The sequence below is a fragment of the Geotrypetes seraphini genome, chromosome 14, assembly GCF_902459505.1.
Source record: "Geotrypetes seraphini chromosome 14, aGeoSer1.1, whole genome shotgun sequence".
In the NCBI taxonomy this organism is placed as follows: Eukaryota; Metazoa; Chordata; class Amphibia; order Gymnophiona; family Dermophiidae; genus Geotrypetes; species Geotrypetes seraphini.
Genome location: NC_047097.1, coordinates 53992610 through 54018084, shown reverse-complemented (window position 1 = coordinate 54018084; position 25475 = coordinate 53992610). Strand labels below are relative to the sequence as shown.

Here is a 25475-nt window from a genome sequence, read left to right as displayed (position 1 = left end):
TTGACCCACAGGGGTTCTTAAATCTAATCCAAATAATTTCGTACAAAGCATTAAGAAGAGCAGGAGGGACTCACACTCCAGAGCATATCTGAAGAGTTCATTTGATAGATCCGCTGTCCACTTTTCTTGCCCACTCTTCTCAATCTGGCTGTAAATTCTTTTCACAAAGTCCTCACTCACATCGTTCAAGAGAGGTAAGAAGCGATCCATCACACTCGGAGAAAGCACTTCTCGATTAAGCAGCAGTCGGTCATGTCTCCAGTCTTCACCAGTCCTACAAAGTACAATAAAAAGGAATATTGAAGCACGATGAGTTTATGAGCTTGTATCCCGCTTTATACAAAGGTCACAGCAAACTTAGGAGCCAGTGTCTTCTTCCCCACGCTTCCATCATTGTCTCCAGGAAATACGTACACAGTATTAAAAACCCACTAATACATACACACAGGGCAGGATTAATTCGTCGAGGGCCCCTAGGCACACAAGTACACTGGGCCCCCTGCCCCGCCCCACCCCACCATGCGCCCAGGCGGAAACAGGAAATTGCGTCAGAGGGAAGCTTTGGATAAGCAGCACCGCTTGCACAATTACAGTTCCTGTTGCCTTTCTTACCCGCGTTGCTTGCTTGTCTTACTTTCCATCGATGGGGGGGGGGCTGCATTGCCGATTGGAGTGGGGCCTGCATTGCCAATCGGGGGGGGGGGGGCCCGCATTGCTGATCGATGCTGGAGGAGCCCATCGCCGTTTGGAAAAAAACTATGTTGATGCCCTCCTTCATTGGGCCCCCCTGACCATTTCGGGCCCTAGGCACGTGCCTACTTAGCCTATTGGTTAATCCTGCTCCTGCATACACAGTACTTGCTTAAAACGGAGACAAACTGGTGATCAGCGCTCAAACATCTACAATGGGCTTAATTCCCATATTTCATCTTACAGAAAAGGTGGCAAGCTACAGCCTCAGCACTCTGAGGTTGTGAGTTCAAACCCACGCTGCTCCTTGTGACCCAGGGCACGTCCCTTAATCACCCCATTGTCCCAGGTACATTAGATAGATTGTGAGGCTGCCAGGACAGACAGGGAAAACTGTTTGAGTACCTGAATAAATACATGTAAACCGTTCTGAGCTCCCCTGAGAGAACGATATAGAAAATTGAATAAATAAATAAATAAAATCTGATAACCCTACACAACTCACTTTTCATGATCACATAACAAGCATTATTCAATCCAGTTTTATAACCCTCTGCCTGTTACATTATCTTTGTTCATTTCTAGATTTTGATGCTCTACATACCCTTACTCACTCTCTGATCATTTCAAAGCTAGATTACTGCAACTCTGTTCTTCCAGCTACAACTACTACACAGCTCAAACACCTACAGAACATTCAAAATATTGCTATTCACTGGTTACCAGTTAAACATCGGATGATTTTTAAGATTCTCACTGTAACCCAAGACACTGCACTCAGGACCCGGCCTGTTCTGCCCCAGCCCTGCACCCCAGCCAAGCCTCCGGTCTCCTTCCCCGAGCCTCAGCGCATGCCCGGATGTCAACGTGATGATGTCACATCAATGTCCGCAGAGGCCTTTCAGACACGGCCCCGAGCTCAGAGACTTCCAAAACCCAGCCAAACTGCCGGGTTTTGGAAATCTAAAAAGAGGACACGTCCAGATTTTTCCCAGACGTCTGGTAACCCTACTTACCTTCCCCCCCTTTCCACTTGAACCATCATTTGCTAAATTTAAATCACTATTGAAAACACATTTCTTTTGTTTAGCTTTTCACCTAGAAACTATTTAAGCATTGTTTGTTGTCTGGACCTGTATGAACGATTGATGTACTTTCCGGTCTGATTTAATGGTGTTCTTTTCAAATCATTTGATTTGATATTGTAAACAACCATTTTTTTTGCCATTTTGAAATGTCCATATGCTTTGAAAATGAGTCCCATATTCTCTTCTTACAAGCTCTTAATGCAGGGGTAGGGAACTCCGGTCCTCGAGAGCCGTATTCCAGTCGGGTTTTCAGGATTTCCCCCAATGAATATGCATGCACTGCTTTCAATGCATAGTCATTGGGGGAAATCCTGAAAACCCGACTGGAATACGGCTCTCGAAGACCGGAGTTCCCTACCCCTGTCTTAATGGATGCATTACTTACTTGAGAAGGACCCCTTTTTTCTTCTTCCGGTACTCACGGTAATCCATCCATGGCTGCAGCATTAGCCTTTCTGGAAACATGCCTTCAACTTTAAACAGAGCGGCGGCATCTTCGGGTTGAATGATATTTACACTTTCGTAGTAACCAACCTTCTCCCTGTAAAGGTTCAGATGGTAGAAGGAAAATTGTCACTGATCTGCGCTACTACCCATCCACCATGTTTTGCGCATTAGCACGGCAGCGAACGTATATTGCAACGTGCGCCAGTACTGCACATAAGAACTAGAATACATTATCTCTCGAATCCTATAAACGGTGCTTTGAGTTGCAGGTACAACTTAACTGAATAACAAGCCAATTAGTGCACATAGCTGGCTTCTTAATGAGCAATTATTAGCATTAAGTGGTTTTAATTTAAATTAACGCAAGGCACCAAAAAGAGTTGCAAAAATGGGAGGGTCAAAGGCACATTGGGGGCGTTCCTCAAAAGTTATATATGTAATTATGGAATAAGGGGCATCTGTGCCTAACTTTAAGTCTGAGGTTTTGCACCACGATTCCGCTGGTGCAAATGGTCTTGCTTAAAGTTAGGCACGGCCTAACTTTAGACACAGTTTATAGAATAGCACTTAGGCTTTTTTTTTTTTTTTTTCAGGGCTGATTTTTTTTCAGTGCAATATATAAAATTCAGTCCTATACACATATATATTTAGGCAATAAATTAAACAAGCATCACTAAGATTTTAACAGACAGAATAGTTCAAGATACCATCATCTTGCATGTGTACACAATCTTCAAGCACTGTAGTATAGACCAACACAGGTACAAGAAGCTTAACTGACTTAAGTTCAGATAGAAAGTGGGAAAATAAGAGAATTAAATCAGTGGCTTAGTGGGGAGGGGGGGGCAGACTGCCTTGGCCCCCCCACACCATACTCGCACCCTCCCTTCCCCACCTCCCGTGCCTCTTTAAAATCTTCACCAGCGTGAGCAAATACTCAAGCCAGCTGCTCGCGCCAGCCTGGCTCCCTCTGAAATCACTTCTGGGTCGCGGGGCCAGGAAGTGAGGTCAGAGGGAACGCCAACGCACAAGGATTTACACCAGGTTTTTAGTTAGAGTCAATCCTCAAAGTTGGGCTTGGATCCTGGTGCCAAGTGCTATTCTATAAACAGTGCCCAGGTCGGAGTGCTATTTATAGAACAGTGCTCGTGGCTCATTTCTTCTGGCACCTTAGTATGGATGCCATTTACTGAATCTATCCCGTAAAGTGGCTCACTGTGAACCTCCTCTTTGAACGTAGCTTCTACACTTACTGGCAGGTTTTTGTATTTATGGATCCCAAGGGCATGAGGGGGGGATTTGGGGGTGAAGGAGGCTAATCGCAAAAGCCTTACAGTACTACCTGCTCAATATTCTCTTTTGCTAAGCTCTCCACTCCTTTCTCCACTTTAGAAATTATTCCACAGTACACAATGATGAATAGTTGGAACATCAACTTTGCTTCAAGGCAAATTCAACTAGGTACATTATCTTCCTGAAAGTTAAATTGAAAGATATTTGTAGTTTCGCCAAAGGCTATTTATTAAGAACTCCTCCTTGGGAAGGTAAGGGGGTGGGGTGGAGGGAGGAGATAAAGTCATCTTTTCTCCATGTCGTTCCGAGGATTGTTGAGGTCTATGCTAGCAGCAAACAATCTCCCTCCATTAGGGAGTTTTTCCACTCTGGCAAAATTAGCACAGAGGTGGCTTCTACCATCCTTGTTCTGAAGGGTACCACCCACACAGGATCTGCAGCTTTCCAATAACTCAATAACCCACTTAACTCCTCCCCTTGGCAAGTTCCACCTGGGTATCCATTAATGGCATTAACCGTAGGGCTCTTAATGACACCTGGGTCACACACATCAGCAAATCCAAAAGAAGAGGCACAACAAGCAATCCAGGAAACACTAACGAAGCAATCAAAAGAACCAGCCAGTGAAAAGTCTATGGAGGTTACTTAAAAGGATCAAAGAAAAATGGGGAGACCCAATGATCCACCGATGAAAACAAACAAAAAAAAACCTGTGGATACAGATGTTCTGGAGATAATTTATTATACACTGACATATAAAAACATGAAAATTCAATGAAAAAAGTACAATGATAAAAAAAATACAGTGTAAATATAGTGGTAAAAATCCAACCGGACCCTACACGGTCTGTGTTTCGGCGAACACGCCTTCCTCAGGGGTCCAATTGTTTGCAAACTCACATATAAAGAATTGGACTGAAAACAGTCTATTGTCTTTAAACCTGTGAGCATTCTTTTGCTAGTTCAGCTTGTCTGCGGGGTTCTTTGCTCACATGTTTAAAGACAATAGGCTGCTTTTTTTTTTCTTGTTCTCACACATCACCAACAGGGTTTATGTATGAAAATCATACATAAACCCATACATATCTGACAACTCTATCTTGACTGTTATGGGATCTCTGGTCTTGATTTCAATGGGTAAAGGTAATTTATTTATTTATTTTTCTATACCGTCCATAGTTTACAGTTTCATAGTTTATTTAAATTTTGATTAAACGCTTTACCAAAGGTACAAAGCGTTGTACATAATAATGTAAAATAGCTGGGAGACAAACAATTTAAATTATTAGACATACACAGACTAATCAGCGAGCTCAGAATGGTTTACATGAATTTATTCAGGCTCAAGCATTTTCCCTGTCTGTCTCAGTGGGCTCGCAATCTATCTAATGTACCTGGGGAGTGACAGGTCAATTGCGCGCAAGACAATCGCATGCTGACAAAAACGCAAAGACAACTCAGCGCAAAGACAACACCGCGCAAAGACAATACTGCGCGAGACAATTGAGCGCAAAGATAACTCAGTGCAATGACAATTGAGCGTAACGATAACTCAGCGCAAACCAATTGAGCGCAACGATAACGCAGCGCAATGACAATTCAGCGCGCCTCCAGATGGCGCCTGCCGAACGAAGGCCATGCGCACATTCACCATGTTAACACGTGATCACTTGTCTTACGCTCAGTTGTCCGCGCCTCTTTGTCCGTGCGTGATTGTCTTGCGCGCAATTGTCTATGAACCGTACCTGGAGCAATTGGGGGTTTAAGTGACTTGCCCAGGGTCACAAGGAGCAGTGTGGGTTTGAACCCCAACCTGAGGGTGCTGAGGCTGTAGCTTTAACCACTGCGCCATGGGATGGGATTTGATGTACTGCCTTTCCATAGGTACTGTATAATCAAAGCAGTATACATATTATATAAGGTATTTATTTTGTGCCTGGGGCAATGGAGAGTTAAGGAGCTGAAGCGGGAATCAAACCCAGTTTTCCCTGTTTCTCAGGCCACTTCATTAACCATTAGATTAGTCCAGAGCAGTGTCTCGCAAACTTTGTGACGCCGCAGCACACCAAACATGGTGGCTGCAACTCGATGATATCCGGAAGTGTGCGTACGTTGACATGGATGATGTCACACACATGGATGACGTCACACACATGGATGACGTCACACACATGTGTGATGTCATCACGGCGACGTCCGCCCATGCACGAAGGCCCTCCAGACGGGGCCCTGAGCCACCAGCGGAGGGTGCTGGAAGGGAAGAAAGAAGGAGAGGCACCGGCGCCGGCCGACTGCTACAGAGGCCAAAAAAGGCACGTCCTGTAGGCAGTCAGTCAGCGCCTCTCCTCCTCCCCAACATCTTGCGGCACACCCGGAATCTCAGGTGGCACACAGTTTGGGATACACCGCTCCAGAGAGTACAAATTAGAGGTCTGCACGCGAACGGGGACCGTAGGAATCCCACGGGTCCCACGGGGGTCCCGTGGGAATCCCCCCTAACCCACGGGACTCCCACGGGGACCCCCCTCTGGCCCACGGGACTCCCACAGAGACCCCCCTCTAGCCAACGGGACTCCCACGGGGATGGAAGGCTTTGGAAGCAGGGTTCATACATATAATATAATGGACACGTCAGCCTTAGTAAAAGAGGGGGTTTATAAGTTAATTACCTGAACAGAAAACAAAAAAAGGGTTCCACCAAAGAGATTCCACAAGGAAAACAGCAGCGCAAACACAAAAGAAACTGTGGAATTGATGATCCTGTCAGAAGTAATTGCTGCTTTTTATGGGGATGGAGGTAATTCCTTGCGGGCATGGGTGGGGACGGGGAGAATCCTGGTGGGGACGGGTGGGGATGGAGAGGATTCTGGCGGGGACGGGCGGGGATGGGTGGGATTTCTGTTCCCGTGCAACTCTCTAGTACAAATATCACACTGCCTGAACTGTTTCTACTGGAACTGGGCATTAAACGGCTCTGCCCCCTCCTACCTAAACAACCGCCTAAATCAGATCCTCACCACAAGACAAAGAAGAACCCTGACCCCATTTGCCTACCCTCCGCTCAAAGGCACTCAGCGCAAGAAGATGTTTGACAACCTACTTGCGAGGCAAGCAGCGAACCTTGACCGCTCCATCTCCAATCTGCTGACGGCAACGGGAGATCTCAAAACATTTCGAAAAGAAATCAAAACCCTGCTATTCAAAAAATGTATCCTCTTCCCTCTCCTCCCTGGTAAATTCCCCTCCCAAAGCCTCCACTTTGGTAATCTCTTCCTCCAAAAAATACCAACCAAGAATACAGATCCCTAAAATGTAATGTAATCTTATTTGTAACCTATTTGTAATATTACCTAGAAATGTCCAGCCATTTTTACTATCCAATTTGCAAGTTCTCCTGGAAATTATCCAGCTATCTTACCTCTTTTATAACCAAAAAACAATTGTAACGTTACTGGAAATGTCCAGTTAGCTCTTTTGTAATCCGCCTTGAATACGAGTATACAATGTCAGGTGCAACTCTGGGGAAGAGTGAACAAGAAAAGGATCTGGGTGTACTGATAGACAGAACCCTGAAGCCGTCGGCACAATGCGCGGCAGCGGCAAAGAAGGCAAATAGAATGTTGGGCATGATAAAGAAAGGAATCTCGAGTAGATCGGAGAAAGTTATAATGCCGCTTTATAGGGCAATGGTCAGACCCCACTTGGAATACTGCGTCCAACATTGGTCTCCCTACCTAAAGAAGGATATAAAACTGCTGGAGAGGGTGCAGAGACGAGCAACTAAACTGGTGAAGGGTATGGAGAAACTGGAATATGAGGATCGACTTAAAACACTGGGATTGTTCTCCCTTGAGAAAAGGAGACTGCGTGGGGATATGATCGAGACCTTCAAAATACTGAAAGGAATCGACAAAATAGAGCAGAGAAGATTATTTACACTGTCCAATTTGACACGGACTAGAGGACATGTAATGAAGCTAAGGAGGGACAGGTTCAGGACTAATGTCAGGAAGTTCTGCTTCACTCAGAGAGTGGTTGACACCTGGAATGCCCTCCCAGAGGAGATTATTGCGGAATCGACCGTCCTAGGCTTCAAGAGCAAACTAGATGCATATCTCCTTAAGAGAGGCATATAAAGATATGGTGGACTATAAATTACGCCAGGTGTACACCTGGCAGGGCCTCCGCGTGTGCGGATTGCCGGACTTGATGGACCGAAGGTCTGATCCGGAGATGGCAGTTCTTATGTTCTTAATGTAATGTAATTTGCAGCTATAAGGGTCGCCAAACTTAGGATTGCCAGACGTCATGTATTTTGAGATTATTAAAATTGTTAACACAGTGTGTGCCAAGAAGATAAAACAACCCCCCCCCCCCCCACACACACACACACACACAAAAAAAACACCCCCAGTAAATAGAACACTTGTGCAATGATTGAGAAATGAGCCGTTTAAATGGTGGGCTACTCATGCTCGCTTAACAGTCTCAGATGAGAGCGGTTCTCTGAGCACAGAAAGTGATCTCTGTTTTAATTGAGTTCATGGACAATAAATGATGCCTGGTGTATTGCATATGGCCTTTTATCTAGTCACTTTAAATTTAATGTTAATTGCCATTTCTAGAATTTCCCCTTGAGTGTATAGTCCTCGATGGAGACTGCCCCGACTTTGTTGGTTGGGCTGAGAACTTTTCAGCAGCTCCTCATATGAAGAAACGTTCTAGGTCTCCTCTGTGTACAATAGAACAGTACCCCCCTCCCCCCCCCCCCAATGTTGACAGATAATGGATGGGCAGATTAAATGGGCCATTTGGCCTTTATCTGCCATGGTTCATAGACAACAACGCGGAAGACAAAGGCTCGTGCCGACAACTGAGCGCAAGACGGAGGCGCGCGCCAAAGAAAATTACTGTTTTTAGGGGCTCCGACGAGGGGTTTTGTTGGGGAGCACCCCCAGTTTACTTAATACAAATCGTGCCGGTGTTGGGGGGGGTTTTGGGGGGTTGTAACCCACCACATTTTACTGTAAACTTAACTTTTTCCCTAAAAACAGGGAAAAAGTGAAGGTTTCAGTAAAATTTGGGGGTTACAACCCCCCAAACCTCCCACAACACCCCCACAACGCGGCGTGATCTGTATTAAGTAAAGTGGGGGGGTTCCCCCCCACACCCCCCCCCCCCGTCGGAGCCCTAAAAACAGTAATTTTCTTCGGTGCGTGCCTCCGCGCTGCGCTCAATTGTCTGCTCGCGCCTTTGTCCCGGCGCGCTTTTGACCTGCCACCTCTGCCATCTTGGTTCTATGTTTCTAAGTAACTTTAATGTGGATTTGATTACCATTCAACCACATATTCAAAAACTCTTTGCAGTGCATCAGCCCTACATTATTTTTTGTGAGAAAACAATACAATTTATTTGGGTTTTGAAAAAAATAATAATATTTTATATTAAAAAATGAATTTGGATATGAATAATCTGAATTTTCCTTGCATCACTTACCCCCCCCTTTTTTTTTTTTACAAAACCGCAATAGCATTATTTTTTATTTTTTTTTTAGCATAGGCAAGTGCGCTGAATGCTCTATGAGTGTCGGGAGCAGCACAGAGTACTCAGCGCACCGGCCCGCACTAAAACCTGCAGATTTTTTAAAAATGTATTTTATTGGGAAAACGCAGCGCAGACCAGGGGGAGGGAACTCCAGTTGGGTTTTCAGGAATTTCCCAATGAATATGCATGAGATCTATTTGCATGCACTGCTTTCAATGCCTATTCATTGGGGAAATCCTGAAAACCCAACTGGAATACGGCTCTCGAGGACCGGAGTTCCCTACCCTTGGCGTAGACATATGCATACAATGAATAAATCAATAAGAACTTCTAGTACAAGGAGAACAAGCAAATACAGAACAGCAATAGTGAAAACAAACCGGCATATGATATCCTCAGGCAAAAAAGGTGCACCTTCGTCCTGCTGCATTTCAATGTTTGTAGTGTGTAGTAAGCATCCCCAATCTCTCTCCCTCCCCCACATCCACTCAGCCCCCCCACTCAGTCCCCATCCAGTCCATTCCAAATCCCAGCATGCACCACAAACACCATCCCCCCTGTACACCTGAGGTCCAGACCGCAGAAAGTAGACTCCCAAAAGCAGCCCAAAACATGCCAGTGAAAGACATAACACGAGTGCTCCAGGCGGACTGAGGTCTGGTATGAGTGAATCTCAAAGGCAGCAACTCCCTGCATTCTGGAGAGCCATTGGGGAAAGGCAGCTTTGTGGGGTGGCACCTGGTACTGGAGAATAAGTTTTTTCAACCAGAAGGAGTGCCAGATATATAAATTTCCATTGAGAGTATGAGAATCCGGAATCCAGTAAAGCACACATAAACACCAGTCGGTCAGATGGGTCAAAACAGAAGACTGAGTGCCACATTGAGTTACCTCCATTAAAGAGTCCTCAGTTACATTAGTGGCTTCAAAAACTAACAGCACCATGGTCACAGGCTAATACTGACAAACGGGAAAGAATCTGTCTTAAATTAAAGAAGGAACAAAAAAAAGAAGGGGGCTGGCCTCGATAATAAACCAAGAACAAAAAAAGTGGCAAGAGAGATGTCTGAACCAGCCACAAGTTACCGTACATTTATTCAAAGCAACATAGATAAAATATAGTCCTAGGTCTTTAAAAAGGCCATTTAAAGTCCCAAAGGGTGGAATCCTAGGAAAGTCCCCCCAAACAGTGGAATCCTAGGAAAATCCCTATCCTAGGATTCCACTCATTGGGACTTTAAATGGTCTTTTTAAAGACCTAGGATTATATTTTATCTACTAGTGTTTAAGCCCATTACATTAACGGGTGCTAGAATATATGCCTGTCTGTCTTTCTTTATTTATGTCTTTCTCCCTGCTCCTGTCTCTTTCTTCCTTTCTTTCTGTTTCTTTCCCTCCTGCTATTTTTCTCTCTCTCTCCCTGTCACTCTCCAACTCGGTAGCATGTTCCCTCTGATGCAATCCCGTGCATCAGAGGGAACGTGCTACCGAGGGTGGAGAGCGGCCTGCGAGGTTCGCTAAAGCCGGACACCATCGCAGGCTGCTCTTTAGAGGAGGATCGGCAGCAGCAGCGGCGAGTTAGGGTGGGAGGTGTGTTCCCTGCTGAGAACATGGCAGGGAGAGAGCTTGCCTGATTTCCATGGTGAGTGAGGGCGGGAGGAGGGGAGTGGCCAAAATGTTCCCTGCCGCCGGATTAGCTGCCACGGATCAGAAATCACAGCGGCAGGGATCACGAAATTTCAAGAGCGCACGCTCTAGGGTTTTATTATATAGGATGTTGCTTTGAATAAATGTAACTCGTGGCTGGTTCAGACATCTCTCTTGCCTCTTATTTTGTTCTTAAATTAAAGAAGCTCATGAAAAGTTAGCCTGGGGCAACTCATAGTTCTATTAGTGGAGAGAGTGAAAGAGAGAATGTAAGAGTTGGACAGCACACGACATAGCAGGAGATAAATGCTAAGTTTCTTGTGCAAATACACAGGTGCACACAGTTAGTTAAACAGACTGAGTTGCGACTTCTCCCTCAGGAGGAATGGTTTCCTTCTCTTGACAAAGAATGTTACAATTCAAGAAGTCCTTTTACTAAGCTGCAGAAAACACGAACGTTTGCTTACCGCTGATTAAAAAGCACTACTAGGGGGCCACACTCAGGCATCTTGCGGTAATTTGGGGATTACTGCACGCTATGCATGCACTAAAAAAAATAGATTTATTTTTTTACGGCTGGAGTGTGTCCAGCAGGGCTGAGAGTAGGTGGGTTTGCATTAGAGAATGGCATGGGGGCAGATTTTTCCTCGTCCCCGCGGGAACTCATTTTCACTTCCTGTCCTGGTGAGTTCTTTTCCTGTTCCTGCCCCCATCCTGCAAGCTCTGTCCTCATCTGCACAAGCCTCAAACACTTTAACATCATAAGTAGCAACATTCTAGAGCTCAGATTGTGATGTCATAATGCCTCATTCCACCAATGCCTGAGCTCCGTCCTCATCTGCACAAGCCTCAAACACTTTAAAATCATAAGTGTTCGAAACTTGTGTGGTTAAGGCAGAGCTTACAGGAATGGGACAGGGACAGAGACAGTGACAAAACTTGAAGGGATGGGATGAGGAAATTGAGTTCCTGCGGGGACAAATTTGTCCCCGTGTCATTCTCTAGTTTGCACTAATTGGTTAGCATAACTACATCACCATATGCTAACTAATTAGTGCATGATTAGCGACAAGATGCTTACCACCTACAAAACAAGTGGCAGTAAGGGCTTATGTGCTAATGGCCATGCAGTGATGTAGAAAAGGGGGGGGGGGGGCGGACCGCCCCGGGCGCCATCTCGATGGGGGCACTGGCATCTATCTGCCCCCCCCATGCCACACTTATGCCCTCCCTTCCCCACCCTCCTGCATCTCTTTAAAATCTTCACCAGCATGAGCAACTACTCTAGCCTGTTGCTCGCACAAGCCTGGCTCCCTTTGAATTCACTTCCGGGTTGCAGGGCCAGGAAGTGATGTCAGAGGGAAAGCCAGCACGAGCAGCAGACGGAGAAGCTGCTCGTGCTAGAGAAGATTTAGAGGCAACTTCTTATGTTCTTATGTTTTTATTTTACCAAGTGATGCTCAATGCAAGCGGCGCGCAAAATGTGTTGTTTGTGTTAACCATCGGCTGTAAAAAGGGGGCGGAACATGCTAGCGCCCGCGTACAAGAAAGTGCAGATCTGTGATCGCCAGAGCTCCAAACAAGAGGCTAGCAGCGGCAAGGTGAAAAAGCAAAAATCTGCAGCTGAAGCCTCTTTGCTAAGGTCATCTCAGGAGTCTTTTTATTTTTTATTTTTTAAGTTAAGCGATGATTTTAGACGCAGCTGTTAGGAGTGGGACACACCCACACCCACAAACTCACGCAGGGCCATTCCTAACGGACTTTAAAATTCAACTGAAATATTTTAAAATCAAGTAAAATGCTGCTAAAAAATAAAAAATAAAAAAGATTTCCGTGCACATCCAGGGAGGGTGGGTGGGGGGAGGGAAATGTATTTTGAGGAATAAAATTACTTAATTATAATATTGTAATCACATAATATGTCTTATTGTATTAATGGGGAGGAGGGTGGGAGAAAATGATTGTTTTATGTATTACTTGTGTAATTAATAGTGCGTTTTATGCAGTGTTTTATGTTCAATTAATTGTATTGCACTGTCAAAGTTTGAAAATCAATAAAGATTATAAAAAAAAAAAAAAAAAAGTTAAATGCTTCACAGCTCTAAACTGCTGGAAAAGTTTGCACGCTACAAGGTGGCCGCTACTGCCGCCGGCAAAAGCCACCAAGAACCGTTTTGTGCGTTGGAGGCTGAAACAACTTACAGGCTAGACTGGCTACAACCAGTCTTACTTGCAGAGTATGCTTTTGAAAATCTGCCCCAGAGTGACAAAGACGAGACTGGAGCCCGATTCTCTCTTGTACTCGGTTTTGGACTCTTACTACTAGGGATGGGCTGTTTGCAACGATATGGCATATTCCATGTTGTTATTAATGAATGAAAATGTGTAGAAAATACATGACATTTTGTGTTGGGGGGGGAGGAGGGGTCTCCATTTACCAATAATAGTGCACACTTTCACAATAGTGCCAGTGCAGTTAGTTCATTCAAGCACAAGGTTAATGCATGGGCAATTTGTTAACCATTGTGCATGCACGAACTGCTGCCCAGGCATGCAGTGTCATAAAAAGTATGCACTCCTTTGAAAGACTGGGCACGCAACAACTTTCCTCGCCGCATCTTGAGTACTGCGTCCAGTATTGGTCACCATACCTTAAGAAGGATATGGTGTTACTCGAGAGAGTTCAGAGGAGAGCGACACGACTGATTAAGGGGATGGAAAGCCTTTCATACGCTGAGAGATTGGAGAAACTGGGTCTCTTTTCCCTGGAGAAGAGAAGACTTAGAGGGGATATGATAGAGACTTACAAGATCATGAAGGGCATAGAGAGAGTAGAGAGGGACAGAAAAAGAGAGAGAAAGGGAGACAGAGAGAAATAGAGAGAGAGAGAGAGAAAGAAAGAAAGAAAGAGAGAGAAAGGGAGAGAGACAGAAATAGAGAGAGATAGATAGAGAAAGATTGGAGAAACTGGGTCTCTTTTCCCTGGAGAAGAGAAGACTTAGAGGGGATATGATAGAGACTTAAAAAATCATGAAGGACATAGAGAGAGTAGAGAGGGACAGAAAGAGAGAGAGAAAAGGTGACAGAGAGAAATAAAGGGAGAGAGACAGAAATAGAGAGAGAAAAAGGGAGAGATAGAGAAAGATTGGAGAAACTGGGTCTCTCTTCCCTGGAGAAGAGAAGACTTAGAGGGGATATGATAGAGACTTACAAGATCATGAAGGGCATAGAGAGAGTAGAGAGGGACAGATTCTTCAAACTTTCAGAACATAAAAAAACAAGAGGGCATTCGGAAAAGTTGAAAGGGGACAGATTCAAAACGAATGCTAGGAAGTTCTTCTTTACCCAACGTGTGGTGGACACCTGGAATGCGCTTCCAGAGGACGTTATAGGGCAGCGAACGGTACTGGGGTTTAAGAAAGGATTGGACAATTTCCTGCTGGAAAAGGGGATAGAGGGGTATAGATAAAAGATTACTGCACAGGTCCTGGACCTGATGGGCCGCCGCGTGAGCGGACTGCTGGGCACGATGGACCTCAGGTCTGACCCAGCGGAGGCATTTCTTATGTTCTTATGTTCTTATGATCAAATAAATGGCCAATGAAAAATGTTTTAAAAAATATCTATCTATCTATAATATAATAAAAGCCTAAGCGCGCATGAGCACTCTTACCAGCGTGTTCCGTTTTCCGTGCGCTGTAGGTCCCCGCAGGTAGGAGTGCGCTTACCACGCGCATCTCTCTCTCTCTCTCTCCCCCAAGGCGAATGTCGGCTGCGGCGTCTGCATGCCACCGCAGCTGTCGGCACCAATCTGTATCCTTCTCTCCCACTGCCAACTCCAGACCCCGTCCTTTCTTTCTTGCGGTGCCGTATGCCTGGAACAGGCTTCCTGAATCAGTACGTCGTGCTCCATCCCTAGCAGTGTTCAAATCCAAGCTAAAGGCCCACTTTTTTGGAAACCGATTTCAATTCTTAAACTCCCCCTCGCAGCTGTCAGATACCTAGACCCACTATAACCTCCTGTCTAAATTAGATTGTAAGCTCTTCTGAGCAGGGACTGTCTATTCTATGTTAAAATGTACAGCGCTGCGTACGCCTTTCAGCGCTATAGAAATAATAAATAGTAGTAGTAGTGGTAGGGACATGGCTATGAGAGGGGCATAGGTGGGTCGGAGCGTTTCAGAAATTTGCATGCAGTTTTATAGAATTGGGTGCCAGGAATATCACCTGGTTGCAGCAGGCCCACATTTGGCCATGGGAATGTGCGCTATGTACTAGGGCAGGGGTAGGCAATGCCGGTCCTCGAGAGCCGGAGCCAGGTCAGGTTTTCAGGATATCCACAATAAAGATGCACAAGATAGATTTGCATGCAAATCCGTCTCACACATATTCATTGTGGAGATCCTGAAAACCTGACCTGGCTCCGGCTTTCGAGGACCGGAATTGCCTACCCCTGTGCTAGTCTATAAAGGTCGCTCAGCTATGAGTGCCCTTTATAGCAGTGGCTCCCAACCCTGTCCTGGAGGCCCACTAGGCCAATCGGGTTTTCAGGATAGCCCTAATGACTATGCATGGAACAGATTTGCATGCCTGTCATTTCCACTGTATGCAAATTTCTCTCATGCATATTCATTAGAGCTAGCCCGAAAACCCGATTGACCTGGTGGACCTCCAGGACAGGGTTAGGAACCACTGCTTTATAGGATAGTACTCGGTACTGATTTTTTTTTTTGCAGCAGCAGCAGCCACAAAATTTGGACACCATTTACCGAATCTGGTCCAAAATTAAAATCTTCTAGCTCCTCATCCCTGCTATCTACCACAGGGCTGCCTAAGTCCGGTCCTCGAGATCTACTGGCAGGCCAGGTTTTCTGGATATCCACAATGAAAGAGATTTACATACCAAGAAAGCAATGCAGGCAAATCTCTCTCATGCATATTCATTGTGGATATCCTGAAAACCTGGCCTGCCAGTAGATCTCGAGGATCGGACTTGGGCAGCCCTGATCTACCATGTAAATCACTGTCTTATCAGGCATAATTATAAGATGCATCCACTAAAAACACATACCGCACATACTGTATGTAGCAGATACAGCTCTATAGTAGTAGTTATGCTGCTTTTCCATATTTAATATAAATAAAGTTATGACAGACACAGCAATTTAAATGCCAAGACATGAAATAAGCAGCGAAGGTCATCTCCTACCTGTAGATAGGGCCATATTTTTTAAAATTCTCAATCATGAAGTTGTGCATGTTGTGAAAGCCATCCCCCCTCCAGAACTGGTAGAGATTTAGCCAGCTGTTTTTCCAGTTCCCCGGGATTTCGTCAAAGCTTTTGACCAGCTTTGCCTGGGGAGAGGGGGCATACACTTCACTGGCAATGGAGTGGCCGGTGCGAAAGGAGAAGCTGAGTCTGTCATTCAGGTTAGCCAAAGTGCGGAGACTGCGGAAACCCCTCCTGGCTAGCATCACTCAGTCGGTCAGAAAAGAAAACTCACAGCGCACAGACAACTCTCCCCAGAGCACTGGAGCCAGCTGCTTAAACCTTGCTCTTATAGTGATAAGATGTGAAGGACACTGAGTGGATCGGTAATTTATAGCTGGGTCTTTGAGCAGGCTATGCAAATCAGAGCAATGTTCATACCCCTTGCAAGCACTTTGTGACACGCCTGTGAGAAAATAAGATACAACTAGCCCAGGATTCTGTTTGGCTAGTCCCCGTCACAAGTACCTGGCAGAGTCACCAAAAGTAGCAAGAGTCCATGCCAGTTACCCTCAGGGATAAGCAATGCTTTAACTCACTTCACACTCACAGACACAAACACAAAGGGACTGTAATAATCAAAAAACTCAAATACCCTTAGTGCAGTGGTCTCAAACTCAAACCCTTTGCAGGGCCAAATTTTGGATTTGTAGGTACTTGAAGGGCCGCAGAAAAAATAGTTAACGGCTTATTAAAGAAATGACAATTTTGCATGAGGTAAAACTCTTTATAGTTTATAAATCTTTCCTTTTGGCTACATCATAATAATAATATTGTAATTTATAGCTAAAGAGACATATGATCAAGAAACTATTTTATTTTACTTTTGCGATTATGATAAACATACTGAGGGCCTCAAAATAGTACCTGGCGGGCCGCATGTGGCCCCCGGGCCACGAGTTTGAGACCACTGCCTTAGTGCAAATCCTGTTCTCAAAAAAAGAGATTTCACTTTGTATTCCTTTACAATAGCATAATTTTAAATCTCTTCCTAAGGCTCAACAACGCACTGTGGACTTAAAACTCAAAAAGCCACTATTCTGCTTCAGGAATCTTGTAAAGGGGGAGAAAAAGCTTCAGACTCGGGCCTCCTGCTAATTTTATAAGTATTCAGGCTTCTATTGGAGTTACCTCATCGCATAAAAAACCCCTCCTCCAAGTATTCCTATCTTCAGTAATAAATATTTTTTCAATAATAAATACTTTTCACATGTTTCAATAAATTTCCATACAATGAAAGCAGTGCATGCAAATAGATCTCATGCATATTCATTGGGGAAATCCTGAAGACCCGACTGGATTGCGGCCCTCGAGGAGGGACTTTGACACCCCTGATCTAGAGCCCGTGTATTTCTATGATTAATACTGGGGAAGGAGAAAGGCAGTGGCGTACCAAGGGGGGGGGAGCGGGCCACCCCGGGTGCAAGCCCTGAGGGGGTGCTCCCGGCCTTGGCATCCAGTTCGTCCCTCACCCAACGTCCGGATTTTCCCATCGCACTGTTTGCGGTGGAGAAGCAGCCTGACATTAGAGGAGGGGGCGGGACCGCGATGGAAAAAGCAGCTCCGAAGCAACACAGGGATCGCTGGCATCGCGATCCTGCTACGGGCTGCTTCTCTACCGTAGGTGGTGTGGGGAGGCCAGGAGGGCAAGCGGTCGTTCGGGGTGGGTCGGAGCAGGCAGGCATGCCTTCAAAGGGGGGGGGGGTGGGTGGACAGGCAGGCAGGCAGGCCAGGGGGACAGGCAGGCCTTCAAGGGGAAGAGGGACAGGCAGGCAGGCAGGCCTTCAAGGGGGGGACAGACAGGCAGGCCTTCAAGGGGAAAACAGGCAGGCAGGCCTTCAAGGGGGGAACAGGCCTTCGGGGAGGTGCAGACCTTCAAGGTGGGGACAGGCCTTCAAGGGGGGGACAGGCAGGCAGGCTTTCAAAGGAGGGACAGGCCTTCAAGGGGGGGGGGACAGGCAGGCCTTCAAGGGGGGGCAGGCCTTCAAGGGGATCAGGCAGGCAGGCCTTCAAGGGGGCCAGGCAGGCAGGCAGGCCTTCAAGGGGGGGAAAGGCCTTCAGGGGGGTTGCAGACCTTCTGGGGGGGACAGGCCTTCAGGGGTGGGATGCAGGCCTTTAAGGGGGGGACAGGCCTTCAGGGAGGGGGGCCCAGGTGTAGAAGTACACGGAGGGAATGGGGGGGTTCAAAGAGATGCGCATATGCCGAACTTTGGGTGGGAAGAAATAATGGGTCTGAAAATAGAGGAGAGGGAGAGAGATGATGGACCATGGTTTTTAGGGAGGAAAGGAACAGAAAGGGAGAGAAGTTGGACACAAGGGATAGTGTGGAGGGGAGGATAGAGATACTGGATAGGAGGGTAGTTGGGAAAAGAAAGGGAGAGATGGTGGACCCTGGGATGGTGGGGAAGGAGGGAGAGATGCTGGATGAAAGGGTAGTTAAGTAAAGATGGATCTGTGGAGGGAGACAAAAAAAGGAAAGATGCCAGACCTCCTGGGGAGGGAAGGGAAACGAGGAGGACAGAGATGGCAGATGGATGGTTAGCATGCAGAAAGAAGGAAGAAGGAGACCCTGGCAAGCAAGTTATCAAAAGACAACCAGAGCCTTGGACCAATAAGATTTGAAAAATAACCAGACAACAAAAGGTAGAAAAACTAATTTTATTTTCTGTTTTGTGATTACAATATGTCAGATTTGAAATGTGTATCCTGTCAGAGCTGGTGTTAGACCGCAAACGTGAGCTAGGATTTAACAGAGAGAGGAAAAGTCCTTTTTGTTTCTTTATTTTACTTACACCACAGCGCCAGTGTGGTTAGGAGAAGTCAAAAGGGGGTGAAAAAGATATAAAATAAACCCACCAGGATGTTTGAAAAAAAAAAAAAAAAAAAAACAACACCCAATTGGGCAGGAAAGTTGAATCGAAAAACCAATTCAATAGACTGAATCGAATCGAAATTTTCTTTTTTTTTTTTTTTTTCTTGAATCGGGCAGCACTAGTTTGCGCTACTGTCGTAGACTTTAGGACCTGGGATTGGGGAGAGATGGCATCCTCAGTACTTTATAATGCAAGTGAAACAAGGATTTGGTCAGACTTTTGAAGGGTCTGCAGAAGAAAAATATTGTATAGGCCGGGGACATGAGACAGCAGGAAACAGGAACTTTTCTTCCTTTTATTTTTATGAATGGCAAGGCTGAGGATGTCAGAGAGTTCAGTTAAAATATGTGCTTTATAAGAAAATATAATAATGTGTTTTATAAAGTTTATAAGCATTGCTGGCCTACCCGGTGAGATGTTCCTAATGGTGGTGGTGGTGGCAGCGTGTCAATGTGTTGAGAGGAAGAGGTGGTCTGGGAAATTCTGCTGAGCAAACTCCGGGCCCATTTCCACTCCCCAGTTAGTCCACTCCACTCAACTGGTTCACACACTGAGTGGGTCTTTGGGTGTTGTGCCTGGGTAGTTGTTTTGGGATCTCTTCCAGTGGTTTGTCAGTATCTCCTTGTGGTCCAAGGAAGGAAACTTTGTTAACCTTAGCATTGACCTTCAGAATATGTTTGTAACAGCGCTGCTTGTGTGGCATTAGGCTATGTAATCGAAAGAAAAAACCAGACCTTTGCACATTTTTGCACTATATGGTGTGTGTATGAGGAGATTCACATTTCCTGCATAGCTAAGTCCTTGTGAAGTTACCTTGTTCATTCTGTATTTGACATCTAGCAAGGTCTCTGTTTGGAAGGAAAGATCTAAGCTTAAAAATGAAGTGGCCAGAAGTTATGGTAAAAGCAAATAGCATTGCTGGTTTTAAGAAAGGTTTGGACAAATTCCTGGAGGAAAAGTCCATAGTCTGTTATTAAGACATGGGGGAAGTGTCTGCTTGCCCTGAATCGGTAGCATGGAATGTTGCTATTCTTTGAGTTTTGACCAGGTACTAGTGACCTGGATTGGTTACCATAAGAATGGGCTACTGGGCATGATGGACCATTGGTCTGACCCAGTTAAGCTATTCTTATGTTATGTTCTCATCTGTAGGGGCCTTTGTTTTCACTTCTTATTTTAATGTATTTTTTTTCTGGGAACTTATCAGTGCTTTTTAGAATGGGAACAAAAATGGAAGAGAATTAATGTGTGTGGAATGGTGGGGTGGGGTTACTAATTTCTTCAGCTAAATAAGTCAATCCACCTCAACCAGACATAGGAGAACTCACGCACCATTCACACACCCTCCAACCAAAATCTTCAAAAGAAAAAAAACTGTTCGACAACCTCCTAACACTCGACCCCCCAACTCTACAACCTATTGACCTCGACCACAGACTACAAAACCTTTAAAAAAAAAATAAAAACCCTTCTATTCAAAAAACACATAAAACTGAACTAACACAATCAGAACTGTCCCAAGCATCACCTGCAACTACTCCATATGTACTTCTGATGTCATGACAATTCAGACATAATTTATGTTACATAAAATATAGAAACATAGAAGATGACGGCAGATAAGGGCCATAGTCCATCAGGTCTGCCAACTCTATTGACCCCACCCCAAATCTACTATCCTAGGGATCCCTCTCCTGGTGGCAAGTTCCCTTGGCTTAACCCTCTAAGGGATCCCACATGGGCATCCCATTTGCTCTTAAATTCTTGCACGCTGTTTGCCTCAATCACCTGCACCGGGAGCTCGTTCCAAGGATCAACCACTCTCTCTCGGTGAATAAATATTTCCTGGTATCGCCATGAAATTTCCCGCCCCTGAGTTTGAGCGGATGCCCTCTTGTGGCTGAGGGTCCTTTGAGAAAGAGAATCTCTTCTTCCATCTCGATATGGCCGGTAATATACTTAAACATCTCGATCATGTCTCCTCTCTCCCTACGTTCCTCGAGTGAGTACAGCCGCAAATTTTTCAGCCTTTCCTCGTACGATAGATCCTTGAGCCCCGAGACCATCCTGGTGGCCATCCGTTGCACCGACTGTACTCTCAGCACATCTTTTCGGTAATATGGCCTCCAGAATTGCACACAGTATTCCAAATGAGGTCTCACCATGGTTCTGTATAATGGCATTATGACTTCAGGCTTCCGGCTGACGAAACTCCTGTGGATGCAACCTAACAACTGTCTTGCCTTAGAATAGATGAAGCCTTCTCCACAGGATCAGCAGTTTTCATGTCTGCGCTGATGATCACTCCCAAGTCTTGTTCTTTTGAAGTTCTAGCTAAGGTCTCACCATTCAAGGTGTAAGTTCTGCATGGATTTCTGCTGCCGAGGTGCATGATCTTGCATTTCTTAGCATTGAAGCCCAGCTGCCAGGTTGAGGACCAAAGCTCCAACAAATGTAGGTCCTGCGTCATACTATCGGGTGAATTGCTGTCTCTCACTATATTGCATAGTTTGGCGTCATCAGTGAATAACGTTATCTTGAAGCCCCTATGAATATGTTGAAAAGGAGCGGGCCCAAGACTGAGCCCTGCGGTACTCCACTGATCACCTCCGATGTATTAGAGAGGGTACCGTTAACTACCACCCTCTGAAGTCTGCCACTCAGCCAGTCATTGACCCATGTAGTTAGTGTTTCTCCCAGCCCCATTGATTTCATCTTGCTCAACAGCCTGCGATGCGGGACACTATCGAAAGCTTTGCTGAAGTCTAGGTATACGACATCCACTGATTCTCCCAAGTCTAGCTGTTTTGTTACCCAGTCAAAGAAGCTGATGAGATTGGATTGGCAAGACCTACCCTTGGTGAATCCGTATTGACTGGGATCCTGTAGATTCTCCTCATCCAAGATTGCGTCTCATTTACTTTTGATTAGTGTTTCCATGAGTTTGCATACTATTGATGTGAGACTCACCGGTCTGTAGTTTGCAGCCTCTGCTCTGCAACCCTTTTTGTGCAATGGAACGACGTTAGCTGTTTTCCAGTCTATAGGGATTCTCCCCGAACTGAGCACCCTGGGGTGTAGATTGTCCGGTCCCATGGCTTTGGTCACCTTGAGTCTAGCCAGTTCGTAGTAGACGTCGCCAGGTGTGAACTCGAAATTCTGAAACCGGTCTTCCACGCTGGGCCTTGCCTGCAACTGCGGACTGTGCCCCGGTGCCTCGCAGGTGAAGACCGAGCAGAAGTATTCATTCAGTAGTTCTGCTTTATCGGAATCTGATTCTGCGCAGTTCCCATCTGGTTTTCTAAGGCGTACTATCCCGTCTGTGTTCTTTTTCCTATCACTAATATACCTGAAGAAGGATTTGTCCCCTTTCTTCATGTTCTTTGCCAGAGTCTCTTCAACTCGAAGTTTGGCCTCCCTGACTGCCGTTTTGACCACTGCAGACCTCGCCCTATGTTCTAGTTTAGCTTCCCTAGTCTCCGTTCGTTTGTAGGAAATAAATGCTTTTTTCTTCTCCTTGACGAGGTGCGAGATTTCTGCGGAATACTATTGGGGTTTGTTGTTTCTCCGCCGTTTGTGTACTGATTTAATGTAGAGGCTTGTCGCTTCATGTATGGTAGATTTCAGGGATGACCACATAGCTTCCACATCATCGGTCGTAGCTTGGTTCTGCAGTGTCCGGTGGACAAAATCTCCCATGCGTTCGAAGTCAGTGCCTCGGAAGTTGAGTACTTTTGTTTTCATGTTTGATCTAGGGAAACCTTTCCTGAGGTAGAACCACACCATGTGGTCGCTGGAGGCTAGCGTTTCTCCTACCGAGACCTTCGAGACGCTATCCCCGTTGGTGAGTACCAGGTCCAGGATCGCCTGGGCCCTAGTGGGTTCCAATACCATTTGTTTGAGTCGTGCTCCCTTTATGGATGTTAACAGTCTCCTGTTGCCGCTGGTTGTTGCTGAGTATGAGTTCCAATCTGCGTCAGGCATGTTGAAGTTCCCTAGCAGAACAGCGTCTTCCCATAGAGTGATATTATCTATGTCTTCAATTAATTCGGAGTCTTTGTCTTCCAGTTGTCTTGGAGGTCTATATACTACTATATATATGTTTTGTTTGGAATAATGGTTACATATATGAGGTTCAATAAAAGAAAATTTTCACTGCCTTTTTCTATTATGACCATTTATTCCGTTTCATGGTTATTACAAAAAATTTTTTTTTACATGGGGGGGTTGTCAAAAAATGATGGGCCACTGAAGAAAGGGAAAAAGAGTTGGACTTTGGAGAAAAAAAGGTGTCAGGCCTAGGGTGTCAGGCCTAGGGAAGGAAAACAGGGAAGTGTGCTTTCCCCTTGCTAGTTCATGTGAGAGGGGACATAATGAGAGAAATTTCCCTTTGTTGGCTAATTTTCAGTTTAAAACCAATTATATAATATATAAAATCTTCGCTGTTTGATATATTGGCTTCCTATTCAGTTTGCTTTGGTTTTTTTTTTTAAATAACCGTAATGAATATTACTGAAAAAGTAGTATTTCAGCAATTATCGGATTTCATTGACAAAACTCAGGTTTTACATCCCAATCAAACTGGATTTCGTACAAATCATTCAACGGAACATTCATTAATAGGTCTTGTTACAACTATACACTATTTTCTAGATCAACATAAATCTGTTATTCTCATTTCTCTTGATTTAGCTGCTGCATTCGACACAATTGATCACTGTTTATTACTCCACCGCCTTTCTTCTATAGGCCTTACAGATTAAGTATTAGACTGGTTTCGTTCTTACTTTACAGATAGATCTTCCACTGTGTTCTTCAACAATTCTTTTTCAAAGCCGTATCAAAATAATTATGGAATACCACAAGGGTCCATACTCTCACCATTACTGTTCAATATTTACTTGGCCCCACTTTTAACACTCTGTCAATCCATAGGCTTCACAGTATATGCCTATGCAGATGATTTCCAACTTTTGCACACCATTGATCCCAATAGTTTGCAGGATATATCCGAAATTAATCATAAGTTAGCCAAAATTCATGAGTGGTTAAATAACAATCAACTCTCCTTAAGTATCAATAAAACCACAACTGTGCTTTTCTCAGGGAAAGAAGGAGTTCAATTTATTAGTCCAATTATAATTGACAATAAACCCCTCAATCAAACTACCACTACAAAAATTTTGGGAGTCTTAATAGACAACAATCTCACTTTCCGAGCACATATTAGTGCAATGGTTAAAAACTGTTTCTACAGGTTAAGAATGATCCGTTCGCTTGCTCCCCTTCTCGATTCATTTTCTCTTAATACATTAATTCATTCTTTAGTTATCTCAAAGTTAGATTACTGTAACTCCTTATTAAAAGGGGCTTACCAAAAGGATATAAGACGTCTTCAACTCATTCAAAATATTGCAATAAAGATTATTTCAGGTTCAAAAAAGTTTGATCATGTCACACCCCTATTACAAAATGCTCACTGGCTGCCTATATCTTACAGGATTACTTACAAAATAGCTCTCCTTATCTTTAAGACACTAAAAACTAATACTCCTGCTTTCATAGATAGGCTCCTGATTCCATATAGTTCCTCCAGAGTTCTTAGATCAGCTTCACAATCTACTTTAAATGTTCCCTCTTTAAAAATTATCGGAACCCGCCGTGCTTCAATTTTCTCAGTTACTGCACCATTGTTATGGAACTCTCTCCCTTTGTACTTAAGATTAGAACAAGATTTGCAAATATTTAAAAAGAACTTAAAGTGTCTTCTTTTTAAAGAAGCCTTTAACTGACAGTTCACTTTTACAATAATTTCAGTTAATTTCTTTTCCCTTAATATAGACAATTATTACTCATTCTTATGACCTTTTTTTTTTGATCTCTCAATTTTTCCCCTTATTTCCCTGATTTGTTTCCCTTTTATGTACTCTTTTAACAAATATTGTATTTCTTCCCTGCTTTCCCGTTGTTTCCAGTTTTTTTTTTTTTTCTTGTTTAAAGATGTATCCCCTGTTCGTTTAGTATGAAGGTCATGTATAAGTGAGTGTATTTTAAATTCTGTTTTATTTTATGTAAAACGCTTTGAAATTTGAAAAGCGTTTAATCAAACAATTTAATAAACTTGAAAACTTGAAACTTGAATATGTATGAGATGTATGTATGTATGTGAATAAATATGCTAATGTGCTGCCCCACCCTTTACCCCCCATATGAAACAGTCAAACTGCATCCATGCCTCCAACCCCCCTCTCAAGTCCAGTACCTCTCTGTTCCCTCCCCACTCCTGCTGGTCCAGTACCTCGACCACATTGCTTGCACTTCAATCTATCAGCGATACCTAGCTACAATTCACATAGGTCTGTTCTGGGGCCTTCCCCCTGCTGCATCTCGCCCACTCTGATACAACAGAGGGAAGGCTTCAGAGCTAGGGTTACCATATTTCAGGCCGCAAAACCCCAGACACATGGCCCCCACCCTGTTCCTCTTTTGGCCCTGCCTCATTCCATCCCAGCCCCCCCCCCCCCAGCTCTGCCTTCAGCTCCGCCCAGTTCTGCCCCAGCCCCTCCCAGTTCATCCTCCAACCCCACCCCACAGACATCCTTTTCTTCTTCCCCGACAAGCTCC

The 25475-nt window shown here is 44.8% G+C and overlaps 1 protein-coding gene across 1 annotated transcript in view; it reads right to left on the bottom strand.

Annotated features, from left to right (window-relative positions):
* Nucleotides 1-16288, bottom strand: part of LOC117348607 (cholesterol side-chain cleavage enzyme, mitochondrial) — a 41120-nt gene extending 24832 nt beyond the window's left edge. Inside the window, exons 1-3 of the mRNA XM_033920921.1 lie at nt 15919-16288; nt 2164-2319; nt 75-274 (exon numbers count right to left, since the gene is read on the bottom strand). Of these exons, the coding sequence (XP_033776812.1) occupies nt 75-274; nt 2164-2319; nt 15919-16184 (622 nt within the window). The 5' untranslated portion in view covers nt 16185-16288. The remainder of the gene's footprint in view (nt 1-74; nt 275-2163; nt 2320-15918) is intronic.
* Nucleotides 16289-25475: the final 9187 nt, after the last annotated feature.